This window comes from Alexandromys fortis, unplaced genomic scaffold (genome assembly GCF_014885135.2).
Source record: "Alexandromys fortis isolate MF-2015 unplaced genomic scaffold, M_Fortis_MF-2015_v1.1 scaffold_56, whole genome shotgun sequence".
Lineage (NCBI taxonomy): Eukaryota > Metazoa > Chordata > Mammalia > Rodentia > Cricetidae > Alexandromys > Alexandromys fortis.
This window is the reverse complement of record NW_026067935.1, coordinates 105,207-117,318: the sequence shown is the minus strand read 5'-3', so window position 1 is coordinate 117,318 and position 12,112 is coordinate 105,207. Positions and strand designations below refer to the sequence as shown.

Below are 12,112 nucleotides of genomic sequence, written 5' to 3'. Positions count from 1 at the left end.
TTAGAGCAGAACTCTTGGCACAAACAGAACGGTCGTCACAAAGACCCCGCCAATGCCCGTTCCCAGAAGTGTGAGAAGGCTCAGCCAACAGCACCTTCCTCTCTTAATAAAATCTTAGCTTCCTGGGTGTGTGGGGGAAATGCTCTTGTTATTGCTTTCATTTGCATTTATTTTCATATTATTGAACTTGGATGTTTTCCCTATGTTTCATGTTTATGTTTTTTCCTTTGTGAATTGTCTGATCTCATCCTTTATATTAATCTTCTAATGAAGTCCTTTGGCATTGAAAAACGCTAGCCCACTGCCAGGTTCTCTGCATAGCGTTGCACTAACTTATTGCTAAATGTTTAATTTAGTTCGTCATTATTTAACATGCACAGTGCATTATGAAGGTTTATTCTTCTGTGTTTTTTTTCCTAGCGGCACTGAGATTTTATATTTACCAGGCAGGTGCTATACCACTGAACCTCACCCCAGCCCCTCACTGGGGGATTCTAGGCAGGGGCTCTACCATTGAGCCACACCCCAGTCCCTCACTGGGGGATTCTAGGCAGGGGCTCTACCACTGAGCCACACCGAGACCCTCACTGGGGGGTTCTAGGCAGGGGCTCTACCACTGAGCCACACCCAGACCCTCACTGGGGGGTTCTAGGCAGGGGCTCTACCACTGAGCCACACCCAGACCCTGACTGGGGGATTCTAGGCAGGTGCTCTACCACTGAGCCACACCCCAGCCCTCACTGAGGGTTCTAGGCAAGGGCCCCATGATGAACTCTATTTCTAGCCTTCTTTTTACTTTTTCATCTTGATATGGTGTCTTACTAAATTAATAGATTGCCCTTGAACTTATGATCTTTTTCTTCATAATGCCGAGTGGCTTATATTTTGAATATTTTATAATAAAATCCAGTGAAGAACAAAACCCCCTTTCCTCCCCAAATCCTTATCTTCCCAGAACCATTTGTGAAAGAAGCCTTTCCCCCCACTCGGTGATTTGTTGCATTATCTGTATTTACCGAGGCTTATTTCTGAACCACCTACTGTTATCTCCTACCCATTCTTACCTGAGAACCTTTTTCATTATGCTAATTCTATACTACGTGGTAACATCAGATATAGATTTTCATCCTTAATTATTTTTCAAGTCTTTTCTGCCTGCTTATTCTTCCAAATGACCTGGAGCTTCTTGGCGAGGCTGGGTGTGGTGATGCTCACCTGTCCTCCTGCACTTGGGAGGGCGAGACAGGGGGTTGCGGGTTTTAAGCTGTGGCGTGGTTGTGTGTGCACACGTGCAAGGAGAGAATCTTAGCTGTCCTTTCTCAAGCCCAGTTCAGTTAGAAAGAACTGAAAGGCACTGTCTCTTTGCCATGGAACTTTCCAAGCCGAGTAGACTGACTGGCCGATGCGCCCTAGGGATCCTCTTGTCTGTCTCCATTTCCCCAGTGCCATAATCCTGGATTTTCACGTGAGTGTGGGAATCAGGTCTGCATGCCTTTAGGAGAAGTCCTTCACAGCTCAGCCATGGCCCGTGCTCGGAAAGACGGTTTGGGTGATCCCACAGTGGGGTTACACCTTAGAGACCCACTGTCTGAGACATTCTGTTTGCATCTGTGCCATCTCCCTTCTTATAACAGATATCTGAATATTGATTTTTAAATCCTTGGTTGTCTCTCCTCCCAACTTAATTTCTAAAGGATGACAGCTATGCCTTCCCTGTCCCCTGCAGTGTCCCCAGGGTCTGGCACAATGGCTGGTTTGTAATGGCTTTGTGTATTTCTTTATTTAAATTAGAAGTTGCAGTTCTCTGACAATGGATATCAATGCCAGCGCATCGATGGTGCCCTTGCCTTGCCCCATGTGGAAGCCAGGCCCCGTTTTCTTCCACTCTGTCTGTTTCTCTTTTTCCCAATAGCTGCAGCCTTCTGTGTCTAGACATACTCTCATTCACAGAGGGCTGTATTCTTCCAGTCTGACCCTAAACTCTTCTCCTATGTTCTTTAGAAGTGCTTCATTTCATTTTCTTCCCCTCCCTTTCTTCTTTCCTCACTCACTCTCTCCCCTTTCTTCTTTTTTCTTCATTTTCTCTTCCCCTCTTCCCTTCTTTCTGATAGAATCTCAAGTATCCCAGGCTAGCCTCAAAGGCACTGTGTAGCCTACGAGAACTTTGAGCTCTTGACCCTCCTGCTTCTGTCTCCCAGGGCGTTAGGTTTTGGATGGGGGCATGTGTTCAAGAGGGACCCTGAGATGGATTACTGGGGAATAAAGTTTTTAGAAAAGCTATTAACTCAGTTGATACGCAGGCAGGGAGCATGGTAGGAGCACCAAGAAGAGTCCAGGCCCTGGCCTCAGAAACAGAAAGCATGATGGGATGTCTTAAGGGAGGAATCAAAGTTTATATGGCAGATGTGCTTTTGCACTCTGAGGATGGTTTCAGAGCAAAAGCCCACAGCCAGGCTTTTTGAGGGGAAGGGCCTTGGGAGCTGGTTGTATGGCCACCTATACCAGACTTCCTACAATGTCTGTGAGCTGGAGATTCACAGAGAGTGTGTGGTGTCACACAGGTAGTGTGAGCTGAGCTGGAACGGGGTTCTAAGTGATTTCCTTACACAGAGCGCCAGAATGAGAGACCTTACTGCTACACTCAGTTTCCATAATTTTGGGGGTGCAACCAAGGACTTTGTACATATTAGGCTAACACTCTACCAGCCAAGCTACATCCCCAGCATCCAAAAGTCTCTTAAGCCTTCTCCTTTGGGAGTGAGTAATTGTGGAGCTAATTTTTATTGTATTCGGGTATTCATTGTGCCTCTCCTCTCTTTGGCACTGGTCTCTGTGTTATTTCTGTTTTCATTTGCTTACCTGGAGACGAGGTTGACTGGTGAGTGTGTTTATCATGGACCATCTTTCCTTCTCTTGTTGGTCTTAGGATGATCCAGCTGTTGGGTTGTAGCATGCATAGCTGCTTGGGGTCGCTAGTAAGTAGTGAGTAAAAGAATGCTGGCTGGGATGTGGTACCCATGTCTGTAATCCCAGCCTTCAGGAGGCCGAGGCAAGGGGATTGTGAGTTAGAGGATGTCCTGAACTACTTATTGAGATCTTGTCTCCAACACACGTGCGCGCGCGCACACACACACACACACACACACACAAACCTCTTTTTCCCCCACACCCACACACTAACTCTCACACACATACATACACACCTACACCCCCTACATATACTTACTCACCCACATGCCTACACACACACACACACACACACACACACACAGCTCTCAACAGGATTTTTCTCCCATCTTCCACTTGTCAATTCTTTAAATCTGATAACATAGGAGAGTTATGATTAAATGATAGGTTAAGATTTATATATTGATAAGCAATATATTAAAACAGAAGGGCTAGGGAGAGGGCTCAGCATGTAATGCACTTGTCACATACACAGGAAGACCGCAGTTTGTTCCCGGCACACATAGAAATGCTGGACAGGTACAGTGACCTGCCTATAATCCAATACTTGGTAGGCAGAGGCAGGGGAATGCCCAAAGCTATCTTGACTAGCGAAATCAGTGTGCTTTATTGAGAGCCCTTGCCTCAGGTTATAAGGTAGGGACCAATCAGTCAATGAAGACACCCAAGGTCAACTTTTGCCCTTCACATTTACATATATTTATGAATGTGCATTTGCACATGCATGCGTACCTCCCCATGGGAACATACATTGACCCCCACTCCACACACATATAAAAGAGAGCGAGTACACCCAACATGCATTGCACCATAGTTCCTGCCCACCCCCATCTCCTTTGAGCCCTCCACAGAAGGGGACTAGAATCCATGGTCCGACTCATTCTGGATTATCTTGGGATCCAGTTTTGCATTCTCCCCTTGTTAGGGTCTGAATACAAAATGGCCCCCGTTGGCTCATGTGTTTTAACACTTGGTTGTTTGGGGACGTTGCGGCACCTTTAAGAGCCAAGACATGGCTGTTGAGCCATCACCAGGTTTAGGCTTTGAAAGTTATAACCCTCTACAAGGCCCAGCCTTTCTCTATCTCCTGGTTTGCCTCGGTGTGAGGAAGCTGTACTCTAAGCTCTGGCTGCTAGAATCAGGTGTGTCTTAGCTGCCATGCCTTTTCCCCTAAGACTCATCGATCACATCCCCTTAGACTACAAGCCAAAGTAAAGACTTTGTCCCTCAAGTGAGTTTAAGTTGACCATGAAGATTGGCCCTCATACCTTGTTTCCCTTGCAGCTTGCTAGGCTCCTACCCCTTCGACTGTTTACTGAAAACTGTTGCGGACAGCATCTTGGGAGCCTATGGCAGCAGTACAGTGATTTTACGGATCCTCCATGGTCCTAAGTAGTGGCTTGTAAGCTTCTACAGCCTGGAATAGGAATATGCCAACCGTACATATTTGTCACCCTGGGGCGGATTTCACAGATTGGAATGGATACTCAGACACGTCTTTTACACGTCCCTCTCCACTGTCACCTCATTTCCTGTCAGTGCTCACCAACTTTCTTGGTCTCGGTCTAGTCCTTTCCTTCCTTTAATTTTTCCAGTGAGTTTATGATTCTTTTCCATCTTCCTGGAAAGTTCAGCTGGCTGTTTTTAATGAGCAGTGTGCAGTCCTGTGTCGTGTCCCCCCCCCCCCCGCTGCTTCGTGCCCTAGTTCAAGTTTATTACTTTGACTCACATAGCAGTAGGAGTCCAGAAGACACGGTCCTTGGCTGGCAGACTTCCCGTACCTCTTGCTAGGTGGATCATGATGGAAGGGGAAGCTACTGAAGGGAGGTCCAGCTTGGAATGAGTGAGCTTCATTCTTTCTGCATTTCCTTTCTTAGTCAAGACTGTATAAAGCTATTGCTACGTAAAAGAACTTACCACCAGCCTGGTGAGATAGCTCAGTGGATAAAGGTGTGAGTCACCTAAGCCTGATGATTTGAGTTTGACTTCTGGGACCCACATAATGGGAGGGGGAACTGGCCCCCCGCCAGCTGACCTCTGACCTCCACACATGCTTGGGTACCTACTCTGCTCCCCTCGAATGCAATTTTTAAAATATTACAGTTAAGAATCCTTTGTAGGGCAAAATAAGATGAATTTAGGTTTGTCTCATGTCTGTTTGTATACCTTATTATTTTTTTTTTTAAATCTGGATCCCTGGCCCTCCTGTGTGTGGAATCTAGATTTGTAAAATAAGGCATGAAAGTAGACGGAGATTATTTGGTGAGAGAAACTGGACCAGAAGGAGGAGAGGGGAGGGCAATCATCTTATGCGTGTCTGAAAAGTCTCAAGGTGACTCTATTATTTTGCATATTAAATGCTAAAAAATAGGTAATCCCCATGTAGCCTGGAAAGATGACTCGGTTGGGAAAGTGCCTGCCACCAGGATCTGAGTTTGAATCCTTAGCACCAATATAAAAAGCAGCAATCAATGGTTGTAGTCCCAGCACAGGGGAGGCAATGAGTGACGGCATATACCTGTAATCCCAACATGGGGTAGGCAGAGACCAGAGGATCCTAGGCAGTCTGGGGTGCGCCAGGCTCAGTGAGAGACCCTGTTTCAGATAAACAATATGTAGATAAATTGAGGACAGACATCGACATTGGCCTTTGGGCTCCTCAAACATGCACGCACACACACACATACACATATACCATCCACATGCATACAAACCTGCACAGGGACAGTCTGCACTTCAGAAAAGGTGACTGGTCCAGAAATTCCACACTTACCTTTGGGGACACCCGATACTGGCTGTTTGCGGTGACCCAGTTCTCATTAGACTTGTTTATCAGACCAAGTCTTTTCGGGGTAGAAGAAATTTGAGTTGTGCACTGGCTTGTGTGTGAGTGTCCTGTATCCTCTGGGAACCGACCATCTGTGAGGATGGCTAAGGATGCTCTGTGCAGGCAGAGTTGCAATCTGGGGAGCATGTGGCTTTTAGACAGTGGCCATTTACATTAAAATTCCCAAAGGTCACCTTTCCCAATTTCTCATCAAAACCTTTCCTTGGGGCTAAGAGGAGAAAATTTTATAACTCTCAGATTCTGGAAAGCAACATGAACCTTATCAAGATGCATGCTTGGGTCTCTGATGCAGAGGGGCGTGATCTGCTGCAGAGTTAATACTGGGATCCTAATTGAGCCCTTGCTCGGCTGGGTTGTGTGCTGTCTCTCTGGCATCTTTCCACTCATTACTTTTAACCCCTTCTTGCCTAATTTTTACCGCTGGTAAGAAATGAATTGGGAGAATTCTTCATAGTGTTGAAGTTGAAATAAGTTTATGTAATACTCATATACCGGGCATCTAGAAAATGCCACACAACTATCTCCTCTTTCTTATTACCCTTTTCAATGAGTAAGCAAAACCCATAGGAATAAGAGTCATTTCAAAGATTTATTTTGTATTCCAGTTGTGTACACTTGTGTGTGTGGCAGGAGTGTGCTTGTGCACGTGCTTGCAGATGCTCTCAGAGTCCAGAAGAGGGCGTCAGATCCTCTGGAGCTCCAGTTAAAGCTGTTTGTGAGCCTCCTGCTTTGGCTGCTGCTGGCTGAATCCAAGCCTTCTGGAAGAATAGTGGGTGCTCTTAACCCCTAAACCATCTTCCCAGCCCATGAGGCAGCCATTTAGGTGTGTGTGTGTGTGTGTGTGTGTGTGTGTGTGTGTGTGTATGTGTATGTATGTTCTTGCATGTTGGGGAGTGCAAGGTTGTGCTGAGCTTGCTCTGGGGAACCCCTGTCTTCACCTTCCCAGGCTTAGGCAGTCATGCTTTCTGGGAATCCAAACTCACGCCATGCTTGCAAGGCAAGCACTTTAATTACTAAGCCATCTCTAGTTCCTCAGGGCAGACCATGATTTGTAAGTGGTAAATGAGCTGAGCTGCTTGTTTTTTCCTGGGCCAAGGTAGAGCTTAGAAGCATCTCTTCTACTGGTCGGCTTTTGCTCGAATGGGGCCTTTGGCCCCAAATAGCATCTACTCGTGTGCTGCCTGGTGCTGGAGTGAGTGGGACCAGCACTCCCAGAGGATCCTTGAGATGCACAGTGCTTTGCTCCTCTGATCCTCTGCTGCAGGTGGAGAAGTGGGTGGTCCCTCCACTCTTAAGTGAAAGGTGCATTTTCCAAACAGTTTTATTTTCCCAGAATGAGAAGCATGGGCAAGTCGGCCACCTTGCTCGTCTTGCAAGTGGGAGAGAACAGTGCCCACTAGCCCATGTGACTGTCCAGAATCTTAAGATCTCTAGAGGTCTGCACACAAAGAGACTTGTGTCCTTGAGCTGATGCTTAAAGACTTTATGAATGTCAGAGCTCACCTTGGGTGAGTCAGGATGGTGACTCTGAGCTGTGTCTACACAGGGGATGTTGGAGCCAGTGCTTCTTAATGCTCTTTCCTTCTTCTCTTCTTCCATCTTCTTCTCCCCTCCTTAATCTTCATACTATACTCTCCTCCCTCCTTTTCTTTCTCCTCTTCCCTTCTCAGTTCCTCCTCCTTTTTCATCTGCCTTCTTCCTCTCCTGTCTTTTCTTCCTTTTCCCTTCTCTTCTTTCTCTTTTCCTGCCTAATCAAATGTCCTCTTCCCCATTTCTTCGTTCTCCTCCTTCTTCAGTTTTCCATTCTTCCTCCTCCCCTTTCTTCTTATTTCTTCTCTTCCTGTCTTGATAGAACAAATATACCAGGAATGCATCAGAAAAGCATCGTTCTGTGTCTTGGCCAGCACTGGGGGAGTTTTCTGTTATAACTACTTGCTAATCGAAATGGCTCCTGTGAACTCCTTGTTTGTGTGCAAATCCTTCACACACTGGCAGAGTGAAATCCCAGCTCCCTCTGTCTTGTCAAATGGTGAGAGAAAACATGATTTCCACTCAGCAGTCCATTGACTGCTCCACCTCATTTGGTGGATTAATCTTCCCTTTCCTGCCGGCTTGCCACACCTCCCTGATCCTCCCAGAAGATCCATCTATGAGGAAACGTGTTCCTGGACTATCTGTACTGAGTTATTGACATCTTGATGATGACAATCACTTGGCCTTTGGGCATAGGTTTTGAATGAGTGCTCTTTGGATACACAGATATTCGGAGAGTAGATTAATTTTCGACTCTGAATTTTGGCACACTGCTATGTGTGTGTTCACTATCTGGAGCTAAGATACGGCTGTGTCACCAGTTTAAACAGTTCTAAGGGTCCCTACTGCCATGCTGATGACTTGCTGAGGGTCACTCAATGCCCTGAAGGTTCACGTTGGCCTGTGAAGTTGACTTGACAGCACCCTCTGGTTAGCATCAGCTCTGGCATGGAAAAACACGAGTGATACTTAGCTGACCAAAGGGAAAACAAGAGACATCACTTACTTATTCTACATGGACATACTGAATAGCTGTTCTGGCCATCCATGTGCATAGATGTCTCAAGCCTTGTTGGGTGACTTTTCCTGGTGAGACTTGAACAGATATGTTTGTCCCAAATGGAGCACAGATGACAAACTAAAGACTTATTTCACTGTAGTCTACTTTAGTGAACCAGTGAGTTTACTGGGATTACTTACAGGAGCGTGAGGGACTCAAAGCAGTTGCATCACCAAAAGTCTGCCCAGCATGGGCAAGGACTCATAACAGCTTCATCCCTGCGGCTCCCTGCACTTGGTTAACAGGTTGGAAACATGCCCTGCCTCAGCCTAGTAACTGCTTATGTAACATTGACAGGGTTTTTTTGAGTCTTGTAAGTTCTAGGGACTTTCTGGGCCTTGTGAGTTTTGTTGCCTTCTTCCAGTCTTAATGATTCTCCCTCCAGGAGGGAATGTTTCATTCCAGAGGAAATAGTTATTCAACTGATTTGGTCTCTTTCCCTCCATAATTCAGTTCAGGTACAAGTCCTACAATCCGTAACTGAAGCACGATAAAACAACAACTGAGCATCGTAGCTCCTCCTCTGAGAACAAGGTGCCAGGTAGACCAAAGGTAAAGACATCCCCAGGGGCCATAGCAACAGGTATATGGAACAGTGGAAGCAACACGTTACTCTTTATGCAATGGTGGGAATGGGGGGAGTACAAAAGAGATAAGCAGGCTTGGAGGTTACGTTGAGGTGTTTTTCTTGGTTTTAGGTCAAACTATCACTGAAGTTTGTAAAGCAGTATTGAATTATCTTTGGGGAAAGTAATCTCCAATTCTATGGAAGATTAGGTATGGAGACAGCATTATGATGCCATAATCCCAAATGCAGGTGTTGATTCTTGACTACATTATCCCACCAAACCTGTTATGGAGCACGCACAAAGCCACGGGTCCAGCCCTAACACCGAGTAAACTCAGCACGATGGTACACACATGTGCTCCTAACACTTGGGGAATGGGATGGGATGAGCAGACATTAGTGTCACCCTCAGCTCCATTCTACGTCTGAGCCAGTCCTAGCTGCACGAGACAACCAACAACAACAACAACAACAACAATAATCTTACAGGTTGTTTTTCAAGAGAGGAGTAGAAATGCATAATATTAGATGTACTATTTCTTGCCACTTTCGTGTGATACTTTGATGTTTTAAAACAAAGTGGGCCTTGGTAGTGAAGACCTGGTATTCATGAGCCTAGGCTGAAGGCTTACAAATTTAAGGTCATGTCTCTAAACAAAAAGTATAAAGAGGGCTAGGGATGCTGCTCAGGGATAGAGGGGATGGAGTTGGGGTGTGGCTCAGCTCTTGAGTGGTTATTCAGAATCCTCCAATGAGGGCCTAGGTGTGTGGTCCAGAGGTAGGGCGGTGCCTACCTGGAATATGTTGGTGGACTTGGTTTAGTGTAGACTACTGTCTTAGGGTTTCTATTGCTGTGATAAAACAACATGACCAAAAATAAGTTGGGAAAAAAGGTTTTATTTCGACTTACATGTCGGGATCATAATCAGTCATGAAGGGAAGTCAGGGAAGAAGCCTGAACTTGGAGATAGGCACTGAAGCAGAGACCCGGAGGAGTGCTGCTTACTGGCTTGCTCCTCATGGCTTGCTCAGCTTGCTTGCTTATACCATCCAGGGCCACCTTTCTAGGGGTAGCACCACACACAGTGGGGTAAACTCTCCCACATCAACCATTAATCAAGGAAATGCCTCGCTGATTGGTTACAGACCTATCTTCTGTGGACATTTTCTCAATTGTTTTCTCTTCCCAAAGAAGCTTGATTCAAGTGAACAGCAACCATTTCACCTACCTAGGACAAGTACCTATCTAAATTCCTTCTGTGGGGTGTTGGGGTTATGGCTCAGTGGTAGAATGCTTTTCTAGAATTTCCCAGTAAGGGGTTGGGGTTGTGACTTAGGGATGAACACTTGCCTAGAATTCCCCAGTGAGGGGCTGGGGTGTGACTCAGTGGTAGAGCACATGGCTAGGATGCTTGAGCATCTGGGTTCAATTCCCAGAATTAGGAAAAAATTAACCAGTGTGAAACAATTCTCAGTTCCATCACCAGCTGTTTTTATTATATTTAGGTCATGTCAAGGAGAAAAAGCAGAGGTGTTTACTGCATCAGAGGCTGTTGATCACACTTCTGGTACTTTTCCACTCATACCTCTTTTCTCCTTCCAGGAGACGGGCAGGTGGATTTTGATGAATTCATGACAATTCTTGGGCCCAAGCTGGTGTCATCAGAAGGTCGTGATGGTTTCCTTGGAAATACGATAGACAGCATCTTCTGGCAGGTAAGTGAGATGTTTATATATGCTTCAGTCTGGAAATACCGTGCCTTTTAGGATGAGCTGACTTTGACTATGAAGTCTTGAGTGTCTCTTCATACTGAAGTGACCTCTCTTGGACTGGAGTGATGGGTGCTCTTCGAATCGGATGTCTCAGTTGAAGTCTACGCCATTCTCAGTTCGGGCTTAGAGAAGTGTGCTGTCTCCTTGCGTCTTTTCCTTGGAGCAGAGAGAGTCTGAATTTGTGGGCGTGAAGTTCTTCCAAGTCCAACTCGTGAGAGGCTTTGTCTTGGGGACCTTGAAAAGGGGACATTGGTGGTATCTATGAAAATTTTTTCTTTGGGCTAACTCCCTGAATGTTCTCAGTTTAGGGGTTCAAGAGAGACACTGAGACAGGTTATCCTTTTAGGTAAGAGGGTCATTGGGAGAGTTGCTAATGCCTTAGGTGAACAGGCATTAGAGGAGTTCTGAGGAGAATTTGGTTCCATGAGCCAGAGTGGAGGTGTTGGTCCTATGCCGTGTGCTCGCTGAGGGCTCTGGAGCATATGCTTGCAGTCACATTGTGTCTGCCTCAGTGGCAGAAGTTGGTCCCTCTAGTTACTGTGTGCCCATCACATTGGCTGTGATTCCTGTAGTGTCCGGTTGCTTAGGGTGTTCAAGTAAACTTCCTCTGGGAAAGGGAGGGTTGCAGATTTCCCAGACGATCACAACATGGTGGCTTCATTTCTTCTACAGCAGCTTTGAGGAAAGAGTGGAGAGAGAGAGAGAGAGAGAGAGAGAGAGAGAGAGAGAGAGAGAGAGAGAGAGAGCATGTGTGCAGGTGAGCTTACCCTGAGTAGCTGCTAGCCCAAACCTGACAATCCCGAGAGATTCCCTGCCGACAGCGTATCTGGTAGCTCGTGTTGGATCCCATCAGCACTGATGCGCTTCCTATGACGTGACGGCCTTATCTAAGGGCCTGCTTCCAGTGCTGTCAATTTGCTGTCTTGTGAATTTTGGTTGGAGATTACTGATGCCTACATTCTAATTATTAGAGTGCCACTAAATCACTTTTACATCACTTCTCTGTGCTAAGATGGAACCGTTATTTCATGGTTATGGAATTGGGGGAATGAGTTATTAATCTTTGCTTTTAAAACATGAGCCAGACGAGTTGTCAAGTTCAATCGAATTGAATTTCTTTTTAGGTGTCTAAATCACGACTGAAACCAGGCAGTGTGGAATATACCTGGAGTCTTAGTACTCAGGAGACTGGAGCAGGAGGGTTGCTATGAATTTGAACCCAGCCTGGGCTATGAAGTTTACAGGGTGTGAGACTTTGTCTCCTAAAACCAAAAACCACACTAAAATAATAGCAAACAAAAAAGAAAAACTAAAGTAAAAACTAGGAAAGAGTAAATTCAAAAAAAAAAAATACAAGCACCAT

The 12,112-nt window shown here is 45.9% G+C and overlaps 1 protein-coding gene across 1 annotated transcript in view; it reads left to right on the top strand.

Annotated features, from left to right (window-relative positions):
* The window catches only part of Caln1 (calneuron 1), a gene marked incomplete at its 3' end in the record, with an annotated part of 294,119 nt that extends 283,427 nt beyond the window's left edge, over positions 1 to 10,692 (top strand). The window contains exon 5 of the mRNA XM_050146631.1: positions 10,580 to 10,692. Coding sequence (XP_050002588.1) covers positions 10,580 to 10,692 — 113 coding nt within the window. The remainder of the gene's footprint in view (positions 1 to 10,579) is intronic.
* Between the last annotated feature and the right edge of the window lie 1,420 nt (positions 10,693 to 12,112).